Source organism: Anopheles cruzii, chromosome X (genome assembly GCF_943734635.1).
Source record: "Anopheles cruzii chromosome X, idAnoCruzAS_RS32_06, whole genome shotgun sequence".
Classification (NCBI taxonomy): Eukaryota; Metazoa; Arthropoda; class Insecta; order Diptera; family Culicidae; genus Anopheles; species Anopheles cruzii.
Genome location: NC_069143.1, coordinates 10,692,648 through 10,714,601, shown reverse-complemented (window position 1 = coordinate 10,714,601; position 21,954 = coordinate 10,692,648). Strand labels below are relative to the sequence as shown.

Genomic DNA, 21,954 nt, shown 5'->3' with positions numbered 1-21,954 from the left:
GTCTCGGTATTAAGCGGACAGTAACGGGCACTACGGGTGCAGTTGGGCGAGTCTTTCCCGATTCGAATCATTCGAGGTAATACCGCAAAGCAAATGATACAAGACGGTCTGCGCCTAGGTCTACGTCGTTTGTAAATGTGGTTTACTTTAGATTTTTTACCTAGTATTAAAAGTAAAACTAAAATCCCTTCGTGGTACAGGAGTGGAAGAAATGGAAACGGTCACCGTTTACGGGAGGATGGAAGTGCGAGACCGATGGCGATGGCGAATTTTTGTTACATCTTTTCGGTGGTCTCATGTCACCGGGTCCCTGCGCGGGGATATGTTTTCTCGGTCGCCTCCCCCGATGGTGGCAAACGTGTTTAGAAATATGACGACGATATTGTTTAGCAAACGGATTCGACACCGAGCAGCCGCTTGTGTCGGCAACATGATGTTAACTTATTATTTGTGTCAAATAAAGCAAGCAAAAACCAAACCAATTATTCGGATCGAGAAGCCAGAACAAAGGAAGCGTGTCGCGTGTCCACGTAGTTCGTGTGAAGCGTGTGTTTGTGTGTTTATGCCCCGCATCCTCCAGCATCAGCATTAACAGCATTTCGAATAAATCACGTACCCTTACGATGCATGCAACATGTGTTTTACTGCGCTTTGCTGTCCTGGTCCGTCCCACGTTTGACGATGTTTGCATGGATAGTTACATAAGTTAATAAAATTTAACTCATGTTGTGATGTGTTGAACTCTTTTCAGCAGGGATAATTTAATAGCAGAAAGCTTGTGTAGAATAATACCCCGCCCGATGCGCTGAATGTTCCTGCGATCATCGGCACTCCAAAATTAGCACCAGAAAGCGGGATGGAATGTAGCATTCGCTGTTTGGCTAAATATTAAACTCAATCAGGGCTGACCAGGCTGTTCAAGAATTCGTAGGTCCAAGCGCATTGCTCGCATTGCTCCAAGGATCAGCTCGTAAGCATTACCGTGAAGTTCCAGTGCAATTGGCAGAGGGGGGGGGGGGGCCCCCCAAAGACGAAGAAGCAAACCGCATCCACAGAAAGGATGTAAGTTTTAGCGATGACGATAGAAACAGGATGCCATCTTAAGATCACCAGTCACAGGCGTCGGTGAATTGGATTTTTTTTTTTAAGGAATTCAGGTCCTTCACGATTGAACCATTGGTAGCGGCCCTGGCGACTACAAAAGAAGCACCAATTAACAGCGGTCGTGACCCGGTCCTCGAGAGGGACCGGAAGTCCAAGACCGAGACCGGGAGACCGGGGGCTACGGAGTCTGCGCCACGCTGACTAGAGAGCGAGTGAGAGAGAGTGCACGAGACGAAGAAAGAGGCGCTACTTTCGAGCCGGTGTATAGATTACGCCTGCAACACAGAGTGCACATAGTGGTTTCAGATGCGAATCGTTTGCTATCCGGTTTTCCATACCATTTTAAGAAGGTGCCTGTTTGTTGATGGGTCTCTGTTTGGTGTTTGACGGCAACTGGTTCTGTCGTTGCTCGGGTGTGTCGCTGTCCGGGACAGTCCGGGTGCTGAGGATTCGGTAAGGTGAAGCGTAGCACCCAATCTGGCGAACGTTTCGTCTGGAACGGAGCCACCGGACCCCGACGTCGTTGTTGTTGTTGGTCGTCTCGTGGGCCTCAAATTGCCTAAACACACCGGGCCGGCCGTAGACGGGCAGCTTTTGGGGCTAATATTCATTCATATCTTCCGTTTCGTAATTTCTTTCGTATTTTGCTTCATTTGGAGGTGGGGTCTTAGGGAAGGCCTGGCTGGTGCACCTGGTTCAGTTCGGCTGCAGCGTTACCAGACGACGCGCAGACGTGACACATCCTTTGCGTGTATGTGTGTGTGTGTGTGTGGTGTACTTTCGCCGTCGTGACAAGGAGTGTCAGTTTCCAGTTCCCTTTTTCCCCATCACTCGGTGTCAAGTAATGGTCAAATGCAGCACTCAGCAGGAGACAGACTGCCGTTGTGGCTGTGGTTTTTGGTTCCACTCTCCTTTTTTTTCTTCGCAGGGCGCACCCTACACCACCTTCCATCCGTTCTGTGGGCTTTGAATCTCTTCTGGATCTACACTTTCTAGGAATGCCACCCGGAGCAGGGACCTACCGACTCGTGTGGACTGGACTGGACGTGTGTTACGATTGCGGAAGAGTTGTGCAACCACCACACTGTGTCCTTTGTTTGATACCCCCTCCCTTGTCCACCCTCCTCATTTCCCGGAACTGTTGGAGGGAGAAACCTCCGCGGTTGGAATCTCGGCCCTGTCTGAGGGCTCTTGCTGCCGTTACTTACGTTACGTTACTCTCTCTATCACTCTTGTCCCGCACGCCCTGTCTCCTGCATCTCCAGATGAGCTCGGCAGTGGGTTGGGCGCGCCGCGGGCCAACACTAGCCCCACGGTACACCCACTGTTCGGTGGAGGTGCGTGCCGCTGGCCCGGCTGCGAGCGGGTGTTCGACGAGTTCAACGACTTCTACAGCCATCTGCACTCGGACCACATCAACGGCGACTACTCGGCCGCCCAGGCGCGCATCCAGATGGAGGTGGTCTGCCAGCTGCACCTCCAGCTGCAGAAGGAGCGGGACCGGCTGCAGGCGATGATACTGCACCTGAACAAGAAGAACGAGCTGATGCGCGCCCCGGCCACCCTTTTCGGCAGCCAGTTCCTGTCCCAGCTCGCCCCGGTGCCACCGCCGCCGCCGCCGCCACCGCCGCCAACACACCACGTAGCACCGCCACCACCAGTGCCGCCACCACAGCCGACGACTGTCGCAACGGTGTCGCAACCGCCGACCACGGCCCAAGCCGCCAGTCCGTTCGAGCTCATCGCTGGCCTCCGCTTTCCGGCGGACGTGACGGCCACCGAGCTGGGAACTGCGTCCGGCGCTACCCTGGTCCAGCCTGGATCGCCCTTTGGTAGCAAATTCGCGCACCATCATCATCACCACCAGCACCACCAGCACCCACAGACTGGACAGACTGGAGCTGCTTCAGTGGTGGCGGTGTCCCTTTCGCACCCACAGCACACCGTCGGCGGGTCCGCCACCAACAGTCTGCAGCATTCACCGGGGGCCACCCCGGTCTGCACCGGTGGTGGTGGTGGCGGTGGGTCGTCCGGCTCCGGGAAGGGCTCGAAGGGTGGCGGCGTCCGACCGAAGTACTACTCACCTCCCGACAGCGAAGGTAAACCAGGCGGCGACGAAGGCGAGGCTTGCCGAACCTAACCGACCACTCTTACCTTTCCCCTTCAGAGCTCAACTATCCGGACGTGCAAGATGGTAAGGTGTGCTGGCTGAGGTCCACTGCCGGACATACGCACACACGCGGTAATCCATAGACCTGTTCTCCTTCATCTCATCCTCCGTCTCAACAGATGTGCACAAGAACCGCGAATTCTACCGCAGCCACGATGTGCGCCCTCCGTTCACCTACGCATCGCTGATCCGGCAGGTGGGTACAGGGCACGGTGGTACAGGGTGGTCCATCTAGTGTTTGGATCCGGGGCGTCCATGTCGAGTTTTTTTCCGAGTTCCCAAATACGACAATTCTGGAAGCCAAATGTTTCCGAAATGTTTTCAAAAGTCAACTAGTCTCGGTAGTCCCCAAAATCCCCAAACACCAGATGGACCCCTACTGTATCGCCCAACTCGTGCGTCTAGAAGCTATATATCTGTGTGGTTGTGGTCCGGCTGTGCGGTCTGGCTTTCTTCCCACAATACAGTCCATAATCGAGTCGCCCGAGAAGCAGCTGACGCTCAACGAGATCTACAACTGGTTCCAGAACACGTTCTGTTACTTCCGGCGCAATGCGGCCACCTGGAAGGTAAGTCCGGTTCCGTCAGGCCACAAAAAAGGGAACCACACATCCAAGAATTGACACAACGGGGGCCCGGGAAAAACATGAAACGAAAAGGGATCCCGGGATCGTGGTGAAGGTGTTTCCCATACAAATATTTACGTACCACCAATACGCACACGCAGAATGCCGTTCGTCACAATCTGTCGCTACACAAGTGCTTCATGCGCGTCGAAAACATTAAGGGCGCCGTGTGGACGGTGAACGAGGCGGAGTTCTGCAAGCGGCGGCCCCAGAAGCTCGGCATCATGCAGTTTAAATTCCAGCAGCAGCAACAACACCATCACCACGGTCACACGGGTCACTCGGCACCTCACCAGAGCAACATCGGCGGGAGCGGCGGCGGCGGCGGCTGCAATCCGACGAAGAAGAAGACGGCATTAGCATCATCGACTACGTCATCGGGCGGGCCGTCACCGTCGCAAGCGTCGCCCGAGTCACAGCAGGTGTCCGCCGTGGTCGGGACCACCCTTGCGGTGGTCCCGAGCGAGGCCAGTGGCCAGTCCCTCAGGGCTCCACCACCGCCTCCGCCACCATTCTTCTACAAACGGTTCGTGTCACGTTACCTTTTGATTCAGTCCTCCGTCTCCAAAATCCCAAAATCCCAAAACCGGAAATAGTTTGTCCACTATTCGAGTACATGTCCACTGCTGGGGTCTGGGCGCAAGGTTCAAGTCGAGTCTACTAACCACCATCACTCCGGTGCCATTGTGGTTCGTAGCTCGGGACCGGCGCCCGGAACCGACTTTCTCGAGAACTCGAGAACCCCGTCTCCCGAGGCTGCGCCACTTCGAGTAGAACGATGAGATGAGCCAGACCAGAGCACGCGCTGTGGTACGTATACGTCATGGACGGTCGATGGACCTGGAAGGTTGACTGGGCTCCTGTAGACCGTCCTGAGACGTACATCCGAACGGATCCCATGGATTACCGGAGGTTATCGACCGGCTTCTCCACACCACAGAACGCCATTCGCACGAACCTGTCGCTGCACAAGTGCTTCGTGCGGTACGAGGACGACTTCGGCTCGTTCTGGATGGTGGACGACCACGAGTTTCTGAAGCGCCGCCACCTGTCGCGCGGCCGCCCCCGCAAGTACGACATCTCGATGCCACCACTTGCCGATGGAGCAGGTCCGGCAACCGTCCCGGCACCACGGTCGGAGTCGGCTACGGGCACGTCGGAGCCACCGGTCTCGAGCGCTCCGCATCTACCACCGCCCCCGCTGGCGATGGTCCGGGACGATGAGGCGCACGAAGCGCTCAAGTACGGCGACGAGTACGGGGCCCGCATGAGGCGCACACCCTCTGCCGGGGAAGACGACGGTGGTGGTGGCGGCGGCGTGCGGATGTTGAAGAAGGCAACCGACGGCTACAGCATTCGACGGTAACAAGTTTGACAGCGGGACTGACAGCGGAGTTACTCTCTCTCTGACAGAGCTCTGATAGTTTGACACAGATTTGCTCCCTCACCCACTAAGCTTCTCCCTTCTTCTACGTCCACAGTTTTATCGCCTCGTCGTGTAGCACTTCGATGTGTTCCGCGCTGCGTTAGTTATTTCAACAGCAATTCACCGACTTCGTAGGTGGCGCGTTGCTCAATGGTTTTACACACACTCTTGCCTGCGAAACTCTGCCTGATTCTGCCTGGTTCTGCTGGTTTTGCCTATGCTATTCTTCCCTCTCCATCCCTAACGTAGGATAGGTTTCTTCTTTTCGATCCATAGCAGCTCTACCTGATCCAGACCGACCAGCGGGTTTGCGTACTTCGTTCTTACCGTTCCAGAATCAACCAGACAATGGCTGCTGCTGGCTCCCGTGTCGCAAAGGGGATTAGTAGGTCAAGATTCGGTGCGTCAAGTGTGCGGAAAGCACTTGTACTGAGTCAATTTTTGTCGAACAAGAAAAAAACGATAAGAAGCCATGGGAGTCACCGTCACCGGCTTCTCAAGTAGCCCATCCCAATCGTCGATGCTATCTGCGCGATAAGGCGCACTTCCGCTCCGGATACTATAAAACGGACGTACATCCGAGCCCGTCGGTATCAGTGTCTCCTTAGCGCGTTCCCAACAGAGGCATCCCAATATCCTCCCCGATCCTCACGATGCAGCGTACACTGTTTGCCCTCGGTGCACTGGTAGCCCTGGTGTTTGGTGGCGCCATCTGCACCCCACTAGCCGACCCCCCCGCTCCGACTCTCCAGGGATCACTCGCGTTCGGTCCGGCTCGGTCCAGTATTCCGGCCCCGGCAGCAGGACAACCGCAGCTGCTCGAGAGCACCCAGCTCGATCGGAGCGATGCGAACCGGCAACAGATCGTGTATACACTCGGAGGACGCCGTCCCGGTGACCGGCTCGTTGGGCTCTCGTCGGACAGCAAGTTTTGGTCGACCGCACAGGATGTGAAGCTGGACCTGTCGTACCCGCAGGCGGGCGTGGGAGCGGTCGTCACCTACGTGGAGGTCACGGTAGACCAGAGCAGCCAGGTTGGGACCGGTTACGTGGTGGCGGGTGGAATCGGTCAGCGCTTCATAAGGCTGGTGATCGAAGCGTACGGTACGCAGCACTTCAAATATACTGCCGCCATCTACGGTGTTTGAAGCCTGACACCGCGTGACACCGATTTGAACAATCAAAAATCCAATAAATAGACCACCGGGGCACGGCCGGGGAAGACTCTGCTGACTACGCAGAACCTACCCCCGGTCTTGCCTTTGCTGGCGTTAGCTCGTTACCTTGTTTTGTTGTGTGTGTTCTGTGTGTTGTGGCTCTTACTTTGCGCAGTTGCTGTTGTGGTTTTCGTGTAGGAAACGAGCCAAGAGCCAAGAATCGAGCGTCAGTTCTAGTTCACCTGCCCAGCTCGATCGATGGCTCCGCAAACGTCCTGGCCCCGGGCCATCGTGCTCACGCTGTTCGTCGTTTGCTCGCAGCTACCCTCTTGGTGCACCGGGAAGGATCACAACTGTAAGTGGCGGGCGGGCAAAGGCGTAATGGATTAATGGGTGTGGATCCTCATGCACCTTGTCACCACGACCACCAGATATTGTGCACCCAAGTGCCGACCTCGAGTGCTCGGGAAACGTGACACACGAACGGCTCCTGATCACCGCGTACCGGCCTCAGTACGAGAGCGACCGGAAGCGGGACTATCTGGACGTGCGACACCAGAAACTGTACACGCTGCAGGAGTACCTAGACGATCGGGCGCCGTTCGTGACGGTCGGAATGGATCCGCAGCTGCGCGTTCCGTACGGCACGGAGGTCTGCGTGCCGGAGTTGAACCGGCACTTCCGGCGACCGGTGCGATTGCGCGTGTGCGACACGCACGAAGACCTGAGCGGAGGTGGCTACCGGCGGCTGGAGATCTGCGTGCGCACCCAGGAGGACAGCTACGACGATGCGGTCAACCTGCTCCAGGCCACGCTCGTATTTGGAACGCCGAATAACGCCTGAATGCGGTCACAAAGAACTCCCTGGAGTGGTTTTATTTCGCTCGCGGGAAATAACCCCATAGCACGTATGGTGAATTGCAGAGCTCAAGGCGCATCAAAAATTCTCGAGAAATGAACCTGTGCTATGTTTTTTAGATCAAATGTTTAGATTTATTCCCGAGAAATAAACCCGTGCTATGTGTTTTAGATCAAATTTGCAAATTTGTTCCTGAAAAATGAACTCGCGTTGTGTTTTTTAGATCAAATTGCAGATATGTTCCCGAGATACAAACCCGTGCTATGTTTTTTAGATCAAATTGCAGATTTGTTCCCGAGAAATGCTCCCGAGAAGCATTTTTGGACACCAAATGGCAGAGTTCAAGGCGTATTTAAAAAATCCCGAGAAATAAACCCACGTTACGTAACGTAACGCGTAACGCGGCCGCTTTTCGCGTAACGCGGCCGAATTGCCAACGTCTAGTTTGGACCTCAACATCAGTGTTGTAGTTCGCTACACGTTCACGGGAAAAAAGGAAAAGGATACACCGTGGACAATGTCGAAATAATATGGACCAAAAAAATCCTAATTCTTGGAGGAATTTAGCCTGTTCCAAACATGTTTGGTTAAAACGTTTCGTTTGAAAATGATCCCTAACTACAGTAAAACTATCGTTTACATGTCTTATGTAATGTCTTTGGTTGATTTTCGGTTGATTAAAATAAATTTTTCCATTCCTGTATTTCGTAAAATCTTTCGTGTTCATGAACTAAACGTCTTTTTACGCTTTCCACTGTAGCTGTCAAAAGCTCGCTCAGCCCACACGATGAATTGCTGAAGCTTGCTGTGCGCTGACGGAGCTCGGGTTTGTTTCTCAGCTCGCATGTAATTTTGACGTACAGATGGCGCTGCAGGGCCCGATTACCGCGATCGTTAGCTCGTTGAATTTCGCTAGGTTTTCCAGGCCGATATGCTACGGACGGTAACTGTCGGTCACGCAGCCCGTTGTCTGGTAGCTGTTGTTACGCAAAAAGCAAATAAAAACCCTACGGAGCTCCCTTAGGGTTAATTACAAGTTTGATAAATACCTCGCTGCTGTAGGGGCTGTTGCGGCGAATGCGCAACGCCGTGGGGGATTGCCGTGTGGACGAACACCAAACCGCGTGTGGGGCGTGGCTTACAACGATTTATGCGCCTTCCAAATGGGGCGTGGTTATGCTGCCACGCAATGGATACCAACCGCGCCCTGTGTGTGTGCGTGTGTGCGTTTGGTGCTTTTCGGTTTGTAACGAAATTCCTCGCGGACCCTGGCGCTGACTTTGGTCTGGGGGGAGTGGGATTTATGTTTTTTTTTTCGCAGCCAGCGCGGCAAATCAAAATCCTGCCCATATTAAGGGAAGAATTGGATCGTGTCCCCTAACCGCCCCCCCCTACCGACCAAAAGAAAGTGCAAAATCAATAAATAAACTTGTTCCGCACATGTGCGCGGGGAAGCGGTTTGTTGTGGGCCCAAACACAGAGAGAGAGAGCTAAAGCAAACCGGTACACGACGGTACTCGCGCCGTTTCGTCCTTTTTTTCTAGACGAAGACAAAATAATCAACTTTTCAGTCACATTAGCCAGGCCCGAAGCCACTTGAGGCATGAATAATGCGGTGCGGCTTTTAAAGCAGTCCCGGTATCCCGACGGAGAACGTTAGGGTTTGGAAAAAGCTGCAAGCGACGGTTTTGGGACAAATCAGTCTGTTACTACATTTTCTCGACACTCTTCGGGTATCAGATTCCGATTTCATCCAATTTGAACTGGAACATCTATCGAACTTGCTTCATTCGTTAAGAGAGTTGAACAACATATAGGAAAAAGGCAGGAAGGACATTGCGTTTTCCACGTCGGTTCCAAGTCGCCAGCACGGCAATCTCTCAATCTCAAAGCGCTGCCCTGCGTCAGCGCTAATAATGGTATTTTGCACAGTAATTTAAAGGAAATTGCTACACAACTCCCCGGTAAACACACAGTTTCGGTGTAGCATTGTAAGGGGCGAAGAATTGTAAATACAAGAATTGGTAATAAAACAGGTCACTCAATATCCTGGCCTTGGAAAACCGAGCTGAGACTCCAAAGTAAATCCCAAGCCAAAGTAACTGCGGAGATTTTCGGCGCCTAGGTTTGCGATGATTTTCCGATTAAAGTCATTCATTATTATGCCCGGAGCAGAACTGATAACTGTTGTTTGGTTTGTTCGCTCGTGTTTGTTGCGTTTTTTCTCACAGCACAATCTATCATGTGGAGTTCTTGGAATTCGTTTTCGGCAATAAGTAAACAATTCCCGATCAGGATGTTTGAGTAGAGCCGACGTATTCGTTACCTCGATCCAATCAAAAGAAGCCCCTACGAAGACTTGACGGAATGAGTCGTCCTCGTCCGCCATTCTCGTGACATGACTAGCCCATCCGCGACTAGCGAGTCCTATTCGCTGCACACGGCACTAAACTCGTCGTACCGTGGAAACTGCTGGTGGAATGTTGTTAACCACATTCCGACATACCCTCTCGTCCTGCCAGACAGCCAGAAATTGATGATTGTTTTCCCAATTCTTTTGTTATCGTATCCAGAAATATTCTAGCACCACTGAGTACTCACCACAGCGTGGAGGGTTTGCTCCGGAGTGCTCCCGATCTCGATTGATCGGTTTGATACGATCACACACACACACACGCAGAGGGAGCAGAGGTAAATTGTTGGTTCCTTCCCAGAAGAAACCACTGAAAAACCGCAACCGTGTATCCCAGGATGTCATTTTACACGCACACGCACACAGGATGCCAGGGTCCTTGAAAGGGAGTCAAATTTCGGTTCCCCGAAGGTTTCCCGAAAGCAGGGCACAGGCAACGGCGGCGCGGCGCGCGCTCCAACCAACACACATATTAGAACGCATTTCGGTTCATTATTCGGAAACGCCGCCAATCGGCACTAAGACCCGGAAAGAAACCACGACAGAGAGAGAGAGAGAGAGAGAGAGAGAGACGGAGAGGGAGAATATGGGAGGGGTAGCTCAAAAGCGATGGCTATAATTGAAGCACGGGAGCCGCCGCCGCCCGGGAATCCTAATCGGGCGATCAGCGCGTCTCCTGTTGCGAACAAGATGTTCCCGATTCCCCCGTGTGTCGCTCGGTGGCTCGAGGGGAGGGGCGAGGGATTTCGGCATGAATGGTAGCGGGGCCGAAGGCTTACAAATCGTCGCACTGGTAGGCCCCTAAATACGATAATATTTGCACACAAAATACCAAATATACATGGTCCACAACAATTGCGGTTCCGATAACGGGGCCGTGCCATTAATTCGTCAAATTACCTCGCCCAATTGAATGGCCAGGAGTTTTTCGTTACCCCGGGATTTTCCTCTCTCTCTCTCTTTCTCTCTCTCTCTTTCTTTTTCTCCTGCTTTGCGGCCTATTGTTTGGCCGGCCGATGTTACCCATTTGGAGGTTTCAATTATCACACGCGCGCGCCGAGAGCAACAAGGCCGGGCGATTACCTAAGGCGCTGCGGGCGAACGGGCGAGCGGGCGAGCGAGCGAAGGGAGGCCCATCAACTCATTAGCGGTGGACACGTGGACACGTGACTTCGGCGGCTCGATTGTTCCACTAATTTCTCAACAATTCTCTGAGAATACGAAGAAGACGGGTTCAGGACAAACAATGGGTGGGGTGGGTGGGTGCTCGCAACAGTCGCAAAATCGGATGCCGCCGGCCCAGGATGCGATGCGGACGATTCGGTTTCGACTGTGTGACTGTTTCTGGAACTCCTGAGTTTTCTGGGGCTCCTAAAAGTCGACCTCCCTCCGAAGGTGTTCCCAGTAGCTGGTCAAGGATCTACTGGGCTTAGCGACTAGCCGAGCCCTTTGTGGTCACGCCGGTGCCATAGAGCTGGAGGCTATAATGTATAATGTGACAACATAGCAGATCGAGTGAATGGAAAGATTTGGTTGACAGGAAGAATTGACACGACACCGACGTCGTCGTCTGTCGAGTGGAGTGGTCGCTCTTCTTCGATTCGATGTATCGCGATTCGGCGAGTCTGAGTCTCTTCAAATAAATTGGTCCCCCCCACAGAACCCCTCACCAATCGGCGGTTTCTCCCGAGAATTACAGTAGCCAACAGATATTCACATTCTAGATATCTAGATCTAGATCTAGGGTTTCGCACTTAAAACCTGTTGGGACTTCACACCAGTTGCTGACTGACACCGCTGACTACGTTTGTCAAGCTTACCTTACCTTTCTCACCACTCGTACAGTTCAATAAAAAGCGGTTTAGCAATACTGTTTTAAGGTACGCCTGTTTTGAGGTACAGTGTCCGAGGTATCCGAGCTTCAGTCTAGAGCGCTCACCGGCAGCTGGGAGATCAGGGTTTTCTGAGACGCCACTCAAATCATTTGGAGCGCATTCTTCGCCCCAGGATCTCCTGGACATCCTGCTGCAGTGGCATAATCGTTTAGCCTCACGGCAGGATTCAGATCCGGAGGCGTGAGCGTGTGTGCGTGGGGAAGTGCTAAGCTGGGACACCACCGGACACCGGGACACAACACGAGAGACCTTCTCGTCCGTCGAACAATCACTTCCTGGAGAGTAATCATCCGAGAGTGCTTCCGACACGTGATTCTGATTCGAGTCGCCCGCCAAAAACCGGTGGATTGGGATGTAGGTGCTCCCTATGTGTGACAGAGAGAGGGACGAGCGAGCAGGAAGAATCGAGTCGTCCGAGAGCGCCTATTGTTTGTGGCTCGCGGCTGGGGCTGGGTGGCTGTTCCGTCCTGTGAATGGTGGTTCGATGTCCGCACAATGGGCCCAGCAGGCAAAGGGCCTGTCATCACACCCGCTACGTGACTGCGTGGCGTCGTGGCCAGGGTGCGGGTGCGGGTGTGGACATCAATTGGACATCAATTGGGTGATTGCAGCCGCGCGGCCGGCCAGCCGACCGGCCGATTGTTCGGCCGGGCGGCCACACTAACACACACACACACGATACCCGCTGATTACGGCGCAGACACAATGATGACGGCCAGGGGGTGATTGTTCCCCGGGGGGTGCCGCTGCCAAGAAAATCACTTCCGGCAAAAGGATTCGGGTGTGTGTTTGGTTTTTCTCACAGTAATTTCACTTTGTTTTGGGCCATTCCCTGTCTTTCGGTGGTGGCGGTGTCAGTAGTCCTTTCAGGACGCACAACTCCTTCTCAGAAGCGGTACGTTCGAAGAATCCGTAGATTCGCCGTCCGCGGCGCGAAACATCCAGGGGCTTCCAGGCTTGCTGAGCCCACCATGCCACCCCACCCTTCCCCCACCTTCTCCCACACCCCTCCAGTCCCTTCTCCAATAACCCTTTCTACGCCCTCGGGCAGCCGCCCTTGTGTTTACGCGAGGTTGAGGTTCAACAACAAGACCGGACCAACGAAAGACCAACGAAAGACCGGAAACCGGTTCTTCACCACCCGGACTGCCTCCGTCCCCGTGTGCCCCAGTCCCAATCCCGATCGATCAATACCGTCGATCGATACCGACCTGGACCGGAGGCCGATTGCATTGGTCAATATTTTCCAAGCACTCGACGGACGCGCGCACTTCTCGCGCTCACCCGGCCACAAAGAGCCCCGCGCGGTTGGTGGCGGCGAGGCCCGAGTCCTGGACCGGTGGACCTGGGCGGTGCACATTGTTGTGTCCATTGTTGTGTCCATAGGGGCGTTGCGGTGGCCCCCGTCCTTCCTGGACCAGCGCGGTGGCGGCGGCGGTCACCCATCTTCCCCGGGTGAAGTCCCCGTGTTTTGGTTTGGTTTTGCTTTTGTTTTGCTTTCTTACTGTGCTTCATCTCCGCTGTTCCTCTACTACCCCGTTCCCCGTTCACCCACCCACCCGATCGCCCTTGACGGAATCGAATTTGGAAGACCTCTCAACGGCGATGACGACGACGACGACGACGACGACGACGACGTCGACCGGATAATCATATTCACCGTGGGTCCACTTGACGCACACACACACACGGGCGAAGGCCTGGCCTGGGAGGTCTGGGAGGAGGTCTTCGGGTGGTCGATCGAAAGTAAACATATCCTCGAGGTTCGAGGCGCAATCGACGCACGGACCGGACCCTGGCTTCGGGCGAGTTGGGCGAGGCGTAAGTCAACACACTTCAGCAGACGGCAGCAGAGCGGAGGCAGCAGCAGCAGCAGCATGCTGGAAGCTGCAACATATACCACAAACTCTCCCCCCGCTTGACGGCCAACCCCACCAGTGGCCAGCGGAGTTCCAGCGGAGACCATCCCCACGACATGAATGAACCGAAGGGTTTTGCTGGCCGCCTTCGACCACACCGGCTCCCACAATTCTACAACATCAGCCACCCGTTCCCGGCCCCCCTTAAGTACCTACCAGTACCTCCACTACCTCCCACTACCACCCAACCGAGCGGTTTCGCGCCAAAAGTGAACGATGAACGGGCAGCAGCAGAGAACGGGAACCTCACAAGGCTGGACACAAAGCAGCGGACCGTGTGTGTGTGTGTGTGTGTGTGTGTGTGTGTTTGTGTGTAGCGCAAACACTAATGCTCGCTGTCTCCCTCTCACTCTGCCACGTTTTCTGCATCGGACCCGGACCCGTCCGTCGAAGCGAGCGCCCGGAAGTGGACCCCGGGGTCCGGTTCCTATTCTGGAAAAGGGGGAAAACTTCCATCGTCATCACGTCGCACTCTTCCGCCCCCACCCTCCCCGTACCCTCCTTTACACGCCCCCCAAGAGACCCAATTAGATGGATCTCGCTCCAATGGCTATATAGGCCTCCCAATGAAGTAGCAGCGGAGCCCGTCACCCGTCACCTGACTGACTGACCGTTCGTTGAAACAATGGAAGAAAACCATTTCGGTGCCGGGTGTGGGGGGAGGGGGGAACCGTTTGCGTCCCGTCATTCCAATTAAACGTGTCGCGCGCGGCCCTCTTGTTGGGCGACGGCCAAATGGACAGTGGTGGCCATTTTTGTGGGTCCGGAACCGGAACGCGCTCTACAGGTACGGCGGTCGCTGATCTGTCACTTCCCAGAAGCCGAAGCCGTACCACACTCGGGATCGGGATCTTGAACTAGCGGGGTCTCCAATGCACAGTTGCTTCGATGGGTCCGGACCGACCGACTGGACCAACGGGGGGACCAACGGTTGTGCGGGTATCCGTGGTCTGAACAAAAAGTTCTAAGACATTTCAATTTCCGCGGGTTACGCTGTTTTGGTTGGACAAGATTTGGCTCATCGGCTCATTTTTGTCTACTCCAAGAAAATGGATGGCAAAGAATGTTTATCAAATTTTGTGTGAAAAACGAAGTTAAGAGCGCGAACGCATCCGAAATGTTGACTGTGGCTTTGTGGTGAAGCTATTATGACCCAAAGCAGCGCTTATCGGTGGTTCAACATTTTTTGACAGGGCCGAGAAGATGTGAACGTCGAACAAAAACAAGTCCGGTCGAATGTGAACAGTTTTGCTTACAGTTTTCTGCGATAGCAGGGTGGTGGTGCATCATGAGTCCATTGAGGCCAAAGGATAGAACGGTCAATAAAGAATATTTTTTGCAAGTTATGCGCAATTCGCCCGAAGCAATCCGTCGCAAATGCCATGGTAAAAATAATAACGGTAAAATCTAACAACGTGGTCACCGAAATGTCAAACATGTTTACATTCGTGTTTTTGGCTCGAGAAATTAGAAATCGAAGACTGCAATTTGATTTCTGAATAATATTTTCTGTTTTTGTTTTAGGATTTTTTCTATTATACCAGCAAAGAAGAAATTACATTATCCTCTGTTTGTAAACAAACGCTCGGCACAAAAGTTTTGACATAAGCACATCGATTTGACGTTTAACATTTATGTGAAATCGAGTGTTTACGCTTCGTCTGGGCCTCCAGTAATGATGCCAAAGCTAGCGTATTCTCTAGATCTGGCCCCCTGTGGCTTTTTCTTGTTCCGGAAACTGAAAGAGGACATGAAAGGACGACGCTATGATACGGTTTAGGAGATAAAGACGGCATCGGAGATAAGCCGCGGGCCATTGTCCATAATTTTGTGTAAGCAAAATAGCTGTCAAAAATTGACTGATTACTCAAAATGACCCAAAAGCCGAAAATCGGATATACGTAGCCCGCGGAACTTAAAATGTCGTAAATTTTTTTGATCAGACCACGTAGTTTTTATCGCCTCTACTAAAACCGTTTCTTTGACATGCTACAAGGGTGTTTTGTGATGCGCTTCTGATAGGTACACTTCACTTTTGATGATACATCCACAGCAGCCAATTGTTTAATGTTGCTCAATTTTGGTCAATAGTTCTTCAGTGCCAACGATTTGCATATATTGATCGTTAGCATATGTGTGCATACTCCTTGGACCTATTCTGGCCGTAGGTACGACTGCCGACTTTTGCGGCGGGTTCCTTCATTGGGGAATCGGGAACTTTCTTGTGGTGGTAACGACGACGACGACGAAGAGGTGTCGCCAGAGGTGTGAACGACGCGAGTCGCGAGTTCGGAGCAGAATCCCCAAGGACGGTGGGGATTGAGTCGGAGAATTGACGGCAGTTCTTAGCTGGGGCGGTCCGCAATTTGAAATTCATATTGAGGGCTGACTGGTCGACGGCGGACTCTAGTGAGGATGCGCCGGCGACAAATCCATTCGCCTCGCTGCCTCACAGAGGTCGTGTGGTCTCGATCGATCGATTCGCTGACGCGAAGAAAACCGACCAAACAGGCCCAGGCCTCGACGGGGAACGCAATAGAAACGCTCACGCGCGTAAAATTAACGAACGCCTTCCGGTCCACCGTGTGGCGGGACACGCCGGAAGGTGCCCGTTTCACGGTTCACGGCAGCACAACAGGCACGGCCGCACGCACACACCCGTCCGCCCGCGCGTGGAAGATGGAAATGTCCCCGGAAATGTCCTGACTAGCGCCCGGCGCGCCCTATTACGGTGATGGAAAGGATGAGATTACTGGCCTGGGTTTCCGCGCGGTGCCGTGCGGATTCGTCCGTCACTCACCCGTCGGTATTTTATCTTGCCTTCCGGTTTGCTTTGGGAAATGGTCTACTACTCTGCTCGGCTCACCTAGAAACCGTCAGTAGCTCCGATAACTTTAAGTTTAAGAACTGTTAGTTTATGAGCGCGGAAACAGGAGAGCACAGGAGTTTCTTCTTTGGGTTCGAATACCCATCGCTTGTCCCGTAATACCTGCTTCACGTCAAGAACTGCTTACCAGACGTGCTTTAAGGCGCACCCAGCCAAGACCACGAACCTTTTGGGAGGTTTCACAAGTACCACAAGTTGTGACACAAACTGCTCCGGGAAACTGTCAACAAGGTACTTACCTTCCGAAGAGCATCCTTTTGCTGCTGTGAAGCACACTCAGGCTGCAGCCCCGAACGGTTGACTTGGGCAATCGGAACCTCGTGTGTAGCCCCCGGATGGATCCGTTCCGAGTACTAGTAATTATCGTGTGCCTGTCGTCCTGTTGTTTGGCCATTTGTCAACAACGACAATTAAACGAAACGAAATCGACTTAGAAATCTATCATTTGGCACCCAATTGGTACCGCGTACTGGACGAACCGTTTGCAAACATAATCGTACACAATCATGAACCAGGCAATGGGTAAAGGGCAACTTAGAGCACAAGAAGTGACATAAGTAACGGTTGTAAAACAAAACAACTAATTCTCTTGCCAGGCTTTGACTCTTTCTAAAATGCTTTCAACGACGTCCTTTTTGGGATTCGGGAAGCCCTTATAATTTGTTGCAACAAATGATCTCCACTGTATTTCACAAGATTTTGATCAAGAAAACAGGACAGCCATTGACAACTACCTTCACCATTACGAACAAGAACAGCAGCTCAATCGTTTCGATCGCGGTGTCCCATTCCTTACACCTCGCTGGGATATAGAAGGCTGAGCGAACGAGATTTGGTGATTCGAGAGTGTCCTTTTCTTTTGATTTGTGCGATAGCATTTATCCGGCGGTTTACAGGACGGCTCGAAAGATCCGCTACGACCCATCTGACCCAGGCGTCGATCGTCGAGGCATTTTAAGTGTGTGACGTCTTGAAGTGAAGAATTAACGCTCAATTTATTTAATTACCTTTAAAATAGTTCCTAACTCTATGCAGTACATCTATGTCTACCTTTGTTCCAATTTTCCGAAACGACCCGAAAAGTTCATTTCAAGAGTAACGAGTCTGATTATTACGAAAAAGCTGATACAAAACAAAGGGGATACTTCCCAATGAAAGTTTCCGGAGTTTCTCGCTACAGACGTGTGTGTGGTCTTGCGGTGTCCTGGTGGAACACAACACAGTTCCACCGTTTGTTGACCAGTAGCAACTCATAGTAAGTGATTCCGGTCGAGTCCCACCAAAAATACACAGCAGAACCTTGCCAGCCGGTTAGTTGACCAGTTTACTAGTTGCCGATCGCTACAAACGCATCGGCCGAGAAAACAATAGATTATTTCTTGTTCCCCAACATTCTGCTGAGGGTGACTTTAAAATGTTTGGGGAAGTTGATTTGGAAAAAACCCCGGTAGCTCCCCGTCGGAAACAGTCGAAAATGTTGGTCGATATCTGGTCCGGTAGCGAGTTATGCCAATTAGCGCGATTGTACGTTTCACGTGTTGTGACTTCCGGAAGTGACAGGATTCAGTCGACATACCGCGGTGGTGGCGGTGGCGCTGTCCTGGCCTGGCCGTCGGAGTCCGATTCAGCATCCGTCGGCATCCGTCGGCAATCTTAATGCCCGGGTACGCCGGGTTTGCGCCGATCGATGGCGTGCGTGCGTGCGTCCATCAGCATATTGCAGAACCCTGCCCGCCTCGACCGCCCCAGCCCTAAGCACTCAACAAAGCACGGACACAGAAACCAGGACCAGGTTTCTGGCTGCCTGGCAGTTGTGCGGTGTGTTCATTGGGTCCACGGTGCGCAACAATTAGCACAAAGAGCGAGATTGAGTGCGACAGTGTGTGTGTGTGAGAGAAAGAGAGAGAGTGAATGGTAGGGAGAATGGACGGTGTCAGCTGAGGTAGTTGTGGCATAGCTGAGTTGCGGCATTTCTCGTCCGGCGAGGCGATGACGGTGCTGCTGATGATGATGTGACGAACGCACGGACGGTAAAATGTACTGGGTTGTTCGATAAGGTTTGCGGCTCAGTAACAGAGGGCGCCCAACACTTTTTTTTGTTAGCTGTTGGTACCGCTCTTCATATGAACGTACGTGAACGTTACATTTCAATCCGTCAATTCAAGTCTTTGCCTTACAAGCCATTTAGCAACGGTGTGCAACGGTTATGCTGTGCCTATGGTGAGATATGAAAGGTGTGGTGCACTATGAGCTGTCGGAACCTATTGGAATTATTAAAGGACATTCCATCCCATCAAGAAACATTTAATGCGTTTGAAGCAAGCTTTGGCAAAAAAAGCACCAGAATGGGATAAAAGACATTTTGAGCATATTTTTTGAAACGACGCTCGACCCCACATCGCAAAACCGGTCAAAACCTATCCCAAAAATGTCGGATGGGATCTGTCAACCGCCCCGCTGTATTCAGTAGATGTTGCGCTTTCGGACTAGTATTTGTTCCGTTACATGAGTAGCGATTTGGCAGCACAGAGGTTAACTTCTTATAAAAGTATTGAAAAAAGGGTCTCTGACGGGGATCGCTCCTTAAGATAAGAAGTTCTAGCGACACGGAATCGAGGAACTACCTAAAAGATGGCAGAAAGCTAGTAGCTAACGGCGGACAATCCGTTCATTCAGGTAGTCGTACGTTTTGTTGTTTTAGTTAGCTCATAAATGTTGAATAAAAACGGCACGAATTAAGTCACACAAGCCTAATAAGTTATGTTATGTTAAGTTAAGTTAAGTAACAATTTTTTTTTTTATCTTAGAAGAATGGACCGTATTTATTACCTGAAGTTGTCAATTGTTTGCCGCCAAACTTACCGAACAGCCCTGACCTCCTCCTGGTGGTAGGCCTCCTCCTGTGGGCCCCCCCTTGAGTGAGCCAGCGACCAGAGGAAGAGAAGCACCAAGAGGAGGACGGCCAGGGGGGGGGGGGAGGAATGTTTTAAAATAATTTTCTATGTTTTCCACGCGCGCGCCTGTGTCATGTTCAATTGTTCCCCCTGCTGACGACGGCCGCTAGGAGCTTCCGGAGCTCAAGCAGCTCCCTGGCATCTCGCTCACTCCCGAGTGCTCGACCCGATCTTCCTGTGTGCTCGTGTGTGTGTGTGTGTGTGTTTATGTACGCAAAACAAAAACAAACGTTACAACATAATACACAACGCATAATGTCGAGTCGAGAGAGCCGGGGACGGACCACTCTTGCTCTCTCGCTCGTGTCCTTGTAATCCTTCGCAGTGCGTCGCGTCGAGTGGGCGTGGCCATGCGCGTGGCGGGCCGTGAGAGCAAGAGAGAAAGAGAGTGAGCGAGGGGTGGGCCAAGATGGTGATTGTTGCGTTGTTGTTTGTCTCCGCGCGCAAATATTATTTTCTACAAATCCGGGCCCCGTGTGTGTGTGAGAGAGCGAGAGAGAGGGCCGTTGGTTTGTTGTTCATGTTTGTTTTGTTTGTTTCCTCTACTTCGGCTCGCTACGTGTGTGTGTGTTTATGTTTTCCATTCGCCGCCGCCGAGAGTCGAGTGGTCGACGCGCGGCCAACCAACGGCCATTCGCTCGTCCGCTCGCTCGCCAAGCAGGAGCGTGTGTGTTGTTCGTCCGTCCGAGCTCTCTATAGCACACTCCATATCTCCATAGCCCTCCTCTGTGACTAAAGTGTCCGTGCCCGTGTCCGTTAAGTCCTTCGTGTGCGTGCGTGCGTGCGTGTCGTGTTTCTACTGGACCGATTTGGTCCCCCGGACGGGGTCCCGCCGACGTTGGTAGGACCTGAAGGACCGCCGCCCCGAGTGCCCCGTGCCGCCCCGAGCGCCGAGATGCTGAACGTTTGCGCGGCGGACCTGGTGCAGTTCGATCAGTACAGCCTGCAGCTGTACAACTACGCCATGGTGGAGCGCTTCCGGTCGAACCAGTTCTTTAACTACGGCAACTTCGTCGCCGACTCGCGCACCCTGTCGCGCTTCTTCAAGCCCTCGATGTACGCGGCGGCGGCGGCAGCCGCTGCCGCCGCATCCTCATCGTCGGCATCCGGGTCCTCCGTTGGTCCACCGGTCGGTGGACCCCCGATGGATGCTGCCGCAGCGGCGGCCGCGGCAGCCGCCGCCGCCGCTGCCGCCGCCAGCGGTGCCTTGCTGGCGGCCGACGCGGGGAAGCTGACGTCGCAGGCACCCAAACCCCAGTACAGCTACATCGGGCTGATCGCGATCGCGATCCTCAGCTCGCCCGACAAGAAGCTCGTCCTGTCCGACATCTATCAGCACATCCTCGACAACTACTCGTACTTCCGGAGCCGCGGCCCCGGCTGGCGCAACTCGATCCGCCACAACCTCTCCCTCAACGATTGCTTCATCAAGGCGGGCCGGAGCGCCCACGGCAAGGGCCACTACTGGGCGGTCCACCCGGCGAACGTCGAGGACTTCCTGAAGGGTGACTTCCGGCGGCGCAAGGCACAGCGCAAGGTCCGCCGGCACATGGGCCTCACGTCCGACGATGACATCTACGACAACAGCAGCCCGCGCCAGTTCTTTCCCGCGATCAACTCCCCGCCACGTCAGGGCCCACCCCAGGGACCGCCGCAGGGGCCACCACCCACCGCCCACGTCTATCTGGGTCCCCCGCTGGTACCGATGACGGCGGCGGCGGCGGCCGCATCCGCCACCGCCACCACTGCTTCGGCGGCCGCTGCAGCGGCGGCAGCGGCGGCGGCGGCCGCAGCAGCCGCCGCGGCAGCCACAGCCGCCACCGGCTCGCAGCCGGTACCGCCGCCGTCGGTCACCCCGAAGCACCCGTTTGCCGCCACCGCCACCGCCGACGGTTCGGTTCTCGATCCGCTACACCATCACCATCACCAGCACCAGCAAGCCGTCGCGCTGCTACAGCATCAGCATCAGGTCCAGCAGCAGCAGCATCAACTGCAGCAACAGCAGCTACATCAGCACCATCATCAACATCAACACCACCACCACCATCACCATCACCATCATCAAACAACGGCGGCCGCCATCATCATGCGCAACACGATGGAGAGCTTCTCCCGGAAGCGCCAGTTCGACGTCGAGTCGCTCCTGCGGCCCGACGTCGACGTTGACGCCGACGACTGTCGGGCCGCGACTCCTCCTCCCCAGGAGCCGCCGGCCGGGACCGTCGACAGCAAGCGGCCACGACTGGCAGCGTCCCCGTATCACGTGCCGCTCGCCCGACTTACCCAAGTCACCAAGATACCCGGAGCCCACGCCACCCACGGCCACTCGCCCCCTGGTGGCGGTGGTGGCGGTGGTGGTCCGAAAACGAGTTCCAATTGATTCCGCTCCGTGTCTCCTCCGTGTCTGTGTCTGTATGTGTGTGTATGTGTGTGTGTATGTGTTTGTCACCCGGTGCAGGCCCCCGGCCCGGTAATGAACGGACTCCATCAACCTCCAAGGAGTCCAAGAAATGGTCCAAGATTTCCCGAATATGAGCTCCCGAA

At 53.8% G+C, this 21,954-nt stretch overlaps 4 protein-coding genes across 4 annotated transcripts; all 4 read left to right on the top strand.

Moving 5' to 3' along the window:
• The first annotated feature begins 2,542 nt into the window (after positions 1–2,542).
• Positions 2,543–4,496, top strand: LOC128269701 (forkhead box protein P4). The gene is made up of 5 exons (XM_053007093.1): positions 2,543–3,203; positions 3,272–3,298; positions 3,394–3,470; positions 3,742–3,843; positions 4,002–4,496. Exons 1-5 carry the CDS (start codon positions 2,558–2,560, stop codon positions 4,494–4,496), a joined length of 1,347 nt encoding a protein of 448 aa, XP_052863053.1. The 5' UTR covers positions 2,543–2,557.
• Positions 4,497–5,928: 1,432 nt separating this feature from the next.
• On the top strand, positions 5,929–6,608 carry LOC128278628 (uncharacterized). Its single transcript, XM_053017362.1, has one exon. The coding sequence runs from the start codon at positions 5,980–5,982 to the stop codon at positions 6,472–6,474; it is 495 nt and encodes a 164-aa protein (XP_052873322.1). The 5' UTR covers positions 5,929–5,979; the 3' UTR covers positions 6,475–6,608.
• Positions 6,609–6,741: 133 nt separating this feature from the next.
• Positions 6,742–7,327, top strand: LOC128269691 (uncharacterized). The gene is made up of 2 exons (XM_053007081.1): positions 6,742–6,838; positions 6,915–7,327. The coding sequence occupies exons 1-2, from the start codon at positions 6,742–6,744 to the stop codon at positions 7,325–7,327; spliced, it is 510 nt and encodes a 169-aa protein (XP_052863041.1).
• Positions 7,328–20,305: 12,978 nt separating this feature from the next.
• On the top strand, positions 20,306–21,790 carry LOC128269681 (forkhead box protein D1). The gene is made up of 3 exons (XM_053007070.1): positions 20,306–20,520; positions 20,611–21,109; positions 21,476–21,790. The coding sequence occupies exons 1-3, from the start codon at positions 20,306–20,308 to the stop codon at positions 21,788–21,790; spliced, it is 1,029 nt and encodes a 342-aa protein (XP_052863030.1).
• Positions 21,791–21,954: the final 164 nt, after the last annotated feature.

Excerpts from the sequence above, each read along its gene's own strand:
- LOC128269691 (XM_053007081.1), top strand. The coding sequence starts at position 6,742 with ATGGCTCCGCAAACGTCCTGGCCCCGGGCCATCGTGCTCACGCTGTTC. Across the intron at positions 6,839-6,914 it reads CACCGGGAAGGATCACAACT|ATATTGTGCACCCAAGTGCC; the intron begins GTAAGTGGCGGG and ends CACGACCACCAG.
- LOC128269701 (XM_053007093.1), top strand. The coding sequence starts at position 2,558 with ATGGAGGTGGTCTGCCAGCTGCACCTCCAGCTGCAGAAGGAGCGGGAC. Across the intron at positions 3,299-3,393 it reads CTATCCGGACGTGCAAGATG|ATGTGCACAAGAACCGCGAA; the intron begins GTAAGGTGTGCT and ends CCGTCTCAACAG. Across the intron at positions 3,471-3,741 it reads ACGCATCGCTGATCCGGCAG|TCCATAATCGAGTCGCCCGA; the intron begins GTGGGTACAGGG and ends CCCACAATACAG.
- LOC128278628 (XM_053017362.1), top strand. The coding sequence starts at position 5,980 with ATGCAGCGTACACTGTTTGCCCTCGGTGCACTGGTAGCCCTGGTGTTT.
- LOC128269681 (XM_053007070.1), top strand. The coding sequence starts at position 20,306 with ATGCTGAACGTTTGCGCGGCGGACCTGGTGCAGTTCGATCAGTACAGC. Across the intron at positions 20,521-20,610 it reads TCCTCATCGTCGGCATCCGG|CGGTGCCTTGCTGGCGGCCG; the intron begins GTCCTCCGTTGG and ends TGCCGCCGCCAG. Across the intron at positions 21,110-21,475 it reads TCTATCTGGGTCCCCCGCTG|ACAACGGCGGCCGCCATCAT; the intron begins GTACCGATGACG and ends CACCATCATCAA.